The sequence below is a fragment of the Vombatus ursinus genome, unplaced genomic scaffold (genome assembly GCF_900497805.2).
Source record: "Vombatus ursinus unplaced genomic scaffold, bare-nosed wombat genome assembly UNPS02010822.1, whole genome shotgun sequence".
Taxonomy (NCBI): domain Eukaryota; kingdom Metazoa; phylum Chordata; class Mammalia; order Diprotodontia; family Vombatidae; genus Vombatus; species Vombatus ursinus.
In genome coordinates, this window is record NW_020950600.1 from 2110372 (window position 1) to 2114921 (window position 4550).

General features: G+C 50.5%; 1 protein-coding gene across 2 annotated transcripts in view; it reads right to left on the reverse strand.

The window, feature by feature from the left end:
* Positions 1–944: 944 nt before the first annotated feature.
* DMKN (dermokine) overlaps positions 945–4550 on the reverse strand; it is a 17724-nt gene continuing 14118 nt past the window's right edge. For both annotated transcript variants that reach the window (XM_027855450.1, XM_027855449.1), the window contains 3 exons: positions 2076–2108; positions 1925–1972; positions 945–1292 (listed from right to left, as the gene is read on the reverse strand). In XM_027855450.1, the coding sequence (XP_027711251.1) occupies positions 1925–1972; positions 2076–2108 (81 nt within the window). In that variant the 3' untranslated portion in view covers positions 945–1292. The remainder of the gene's footprint in view (positions 1293–1924; positions 1973–2075; positions 2109–4550) is intronic.

Consider the following 4550-nt stretch of genomic DNA (forward strand, 5'->3'; position numbering starts at 1 on the left):
CTCTCTCTCTCTCTCTCTCTCTCTCTCTCTCTCTCTCTCTCTGTCTCACTCTCTCCCTCTCTGTCTCTCTCTTTCCCTCTCTGTCTCTCTGTTTGCCTGTCTGTCTCTCACTGTCTGGCTCTGTGTGTCTGTCTGTCTGTCTGTCTCTCTGCCCATCTGTCTCTCCCTGTCTCTCCCTCTCTGCCCCCCCCCTCCCTTTCTCTTTCTCTCTCTGCCCATCTGTCTCTCCCCGTCTGTCTCTCTCTGCCTGTCTGTCTCTCCATCTTTGGCTCTCTCTCTGGCTGTGTGTGTGTGTGTGTGTGTGTCTGTCTGTCTGTCTCTCTCCCTCTCTATCTCCCCCTTTCTTTCCCTCCCTTTCTCTCTCTGCCAATCTGTCTCTGTCTCTGTCTCTCTCTCTCTCTGTCTCTCCCTATCTGTCTGTCTGTCTCTGCTCACCCTCTCACAGGGTTTCATTTTGGCTGTGACCAGTCTGGCTCCAGGAGCCCTCTTCTCACCCAGTGTTGGGAGGTGGCAGGGATGGGTGATAGTCTCTTGATTTTACTGATGGAAGAAAGTGAGGCACAGACAAGAGAAGCAATGGCTAGGTGAAAGAAGAAAGGGTAAGTCCCAGGTGTCCCCATCACCGGCTGCCTGCTACTTTCTGTGCCATCTCAAGAAGGCGATGGAAGCCCGGCGTGAAGGTGCATCGCTGGGAGGCAGAGGCTGGCAGCCCTCCTGAGCATGGTGGCTTTGCCCATCACTGTGGCATCAGTGCAGGCAGCCTTGAAGATCAGAGTGAGAGCAGGCCCGCACATAGCCCCCGTGCTCCAGCCTGGGTGAGAGGGGGAAACCTGGCCTTTAAAAAACAAATAAATACATATTAAGAGGACAGGAAAGGTCTGCCCCAAATTTCCTCCCTATTCCTTGCCTTCACTTAACATGGAAGAATAAGACCAGCAGAGAGATTGGCAGGGAACAACATTTGTGTTTTATTTCCATTGAGAAGACCCTGAAAGAAAGCAGCAAGTGCTTCCTGTACAGTCTTCATAGTAACCAATAAATTAGGGAGGGAGGGAGAGAGAGAGGCGGAATACTACTCATGTCTCAGGGTTCAGGCACCTGACTGCTGTCACCTGCCAGAGCAGGGGGTGGGTGCGCAAACAAAGCCTGAAAACATGGGGTTTCCACAAGAAGACTGCTTGGGGGTCTCAGGTGCCAGGGAAAGGGGCTGGGGGGGCAGGGGAGGGGGGGGCTGAGCTCCTCCAAGATGGTGGTGCCGTGCTGAGGCTCATCATGCCTGGAAGTCATGAGCTCTGGAAGAGAGGAGAGAACTCAATATTAACAGCTCTCCAGGCAAGTTCTCTCCAGCCTCCCATCCCCTTCCCAAATATGGGCTAATTAAACTCATCTAATTATAGCTCAGTTCATCTCAATTTAGTTCAGTGCCACTATACTCATTTCTCCCACCCAGGATGCACATTTCTGCTTTTTGGCCTTGACAGAGGCCGCTGCCTTTCCTCACAAAGGCCACACACATCACCACCCCCTTCACCAGCCCATGTCCCTACCTTCTTCCAAACCCACTGGCCAGTTCATCTCCTGGAAGCCTCTCCACAGCCCACCCTGGCACTCCTCCTGCCCTCCACTGCCTCTTTATAGGTGCCTTTGGAAGGTCACACAGCATATTCCCACTTGTTTCCCTCTCCCCCATCAGGATCACTTTAGTCAGGGATCTGGCAGCTTTCTTCAGAGCAATATGATCCAACGTGACCCTTATCTGCCTCCCTCTGAGTCTGTCCCTAGCTCCCTGCTGCTTTCCCAATGCAGAGGCCTGGCTGACTGGATCCCAAGGACATTTCCTCCCAGAGTCCCTCCTTTGTCTGAAGCGGTGACCCATGGATTTGTAGATTCATTCGGTTGCATTTCAGTCCATTCTGAAACTCACCTACCAAAACCTCACCCACTGGAGCAAGTCTGGCTGTGCCCGAGAAGCCTAAACAGAAGGAGAGGATTTGAGAGGGCAGCCTGGCACAAGGGCCCCAGCCCCTCTTTCTCCATCCCTAACCCTAGAGACCCTGGTTCTCCCCATTACTCACTGAGGAAGTTGGCACTTGTCCACTTTGCCATCCCTGTGGAAACAAGATTAAATTGGCGGTTTGAGAAAGTCACCTAGTTTTCACTGATCTGTTCTAGTCATAGGGTCATAGACTATAGAACTGGGAAAGGCCTAAGAGATGACCCCTAAGAGTCTGGTCTGGCCAGAGGAAACTGTGGTCCAGAGAGAGGAGGCCCCCCCTGTCCTTAGCACTCCCAACCATCTCTTCTATCCAGCGCTTCAGGATGACCTCAACAGCCTCCATTACCCTTCTCTGTCCAGAGGATCAGGAGCCCAAAGCTGTCTTCTCTCCCAATCCTGTCTTCTAGCTTCCAGCCCTATGATGGGCTTTCCCCCAGTACCTCCTTGGGTCAGAAGTGACATTTAAAATGAACCGAAAGCAATGGGAGAAAGCTCAAAAGCATTTCTCTTTGGCTTGGGAATTCATCCCACTGTTTAAATAGTAGGGAATCAGATTTACTTTCCTAGTTTTGTTTTATTCAAAGGGACCAAAGAATCGTCTGTTTGGAGCTAGAAGGACCTTGGAGGAAAGGATGGGAGGAAGGAGGGATGAGATGGGTGAAGGAAGGAAGAGAAGGGAAAGGAAAGGAAAGGAAGGAAAGAAAGAAGAAGGGAGGGAGGGCAGAAGAAAGAAAGGAAGGAGGGATGAGATGGGGGAGGAAGGGAGAGAGGAAAGGAGGGAGAAAAACAAAGAGGCAGGGAGGGAAGGAAAGAAGGAGAGAGGGAGGGAGGGAGAAGGACATACGTAGTCCAGAGATTCCCAGATACCTGAATATTTACCACAGCACAATCCACAAAGCAATTAGTATCCATATTTCCATGACTGAAAGTTGAAGGCATCTCCATTTCGGCTTTTCAGACTCATTTCCCATCTTTCAGAGGATGTGAGAAAGGTCATCCTGCCCTTCCCCCGCCTCCCTCCTTCCCCAGGAGCAGAGACCCTGGCCTGCTGTCGGGCCTTCCAGAAAAGCCTTCCTGGTTGTCTTCACCTGTTAGTTGTTTGCTTATTATTTGTCTTATGGGTTCTCTTTCTAAAACTGCATCCTTTGTAATTTAAAAAGCCATCCCAGGACTTTAGAGCAAAGCAAGCTTCCATAAAACATTGAGAAATGTCTGTATTTTTCCTTTGGCAGCAGGGTGGTCTAGTAGAGAGCTTGGCCTTGGAGCCCAGTTTCAAATCCCTGCAGCTCTGGCACCTGGTCCATGTGTGACCCTGGACAGGTCTTTAGAGCTATCCATTGCAGAAGGGTGGAGATCCCTCTGGTAGAAGGAGCTTGCTCCTCTGGGAGCTCCTGATGCCAGAGACATCACAGGTGCAGCCTGGGCTCTCTCTTCATTTGCTTAATCTAAGATTCATCCTCACACCCTCAGCCACTTTCCTGGCTCACTTCTTATTCTGCCTTCTTCTGCTCTCCCTTCCCTGGGCAAAGTCAACCCAGTTATCAAGACATGGAACAGGGACTGAGCCCTGAAGCTTTTCTGTCTACCTTGCCTTCATGCTCTGTGGCTGTTTTTAGGATTAGTCAATCTGCCTTCTCAGTGGTTCCCATGGCAGCCTGGTCCAGTGACCAAGAGCGGCCCGGTCAGGAGGGCTGCCCTCAAGTCCAGCATCTGACCCGTACTGAGAGTGTCCCTGGACAAATCACTTAACCTGGGTCAGTGCCTTAACCAGTCAGGAAGCTTTGATTAAGCATTCCCTAGGTGCCAGGCACTGGGCTAAGTAAACCAGCTCTGGGGATGGAAAGAAAGGCAAAAACACACGTCCTAGTGGGGAGCAGTTCATGAAAATAACTAGACACGTGGGAAGTTATACAAAATCTATAAAGGTAGTCAATGGAGGGACCTGACAAGGTGAGATTCAAGCTGAGTCCCAAAGGACTTCAGGAAAACACAAAGACCAAGGTGAGGAGGGAGACCATCCCCCACTTGGGGGCACCAAATCTGAGGCCCAGGGGCACTGGCAGAAGTGTCATCTGCATTGGGAGAGAAAGTCCCCCATCAGGAGTGCCTCATGCCCTTGGAACCACTGGTCTAGTTTGGGGGCAGGGAGAGGGGCAGGGAAGGGCATTTGGTTGTAGCAAAATAATCTGCTTAATTCTCCTGTTCTAACTCAGTGGAGCAGATGGCTGCCTTCCCTTCTCCCCTAGCTGTGGGTGTATGTGCAATGTGTGTGTGCTGAGTGAGTATATGTGTGTGGTATGTGTCTGGTGCATGGTGTGTGTATGTGGTATGTGTGTAGTGTGTGTGTGGTACGTGAGTAGTGTGTGTGGTATGTGGGTGTGGTATGTGTAATGTGTGTATGATAAGTATATATGTTGTGGTGTGTGTGGTGTGTGTGTATATATGGTATATGTGTAGTATGTGTGGTAAGTAGGTGTGCTATGTGAATGGTACATGGTGTATGAGTATATGTGTAATGTATATATGATGGGTATATATGGTGTGGGGTGTGTGT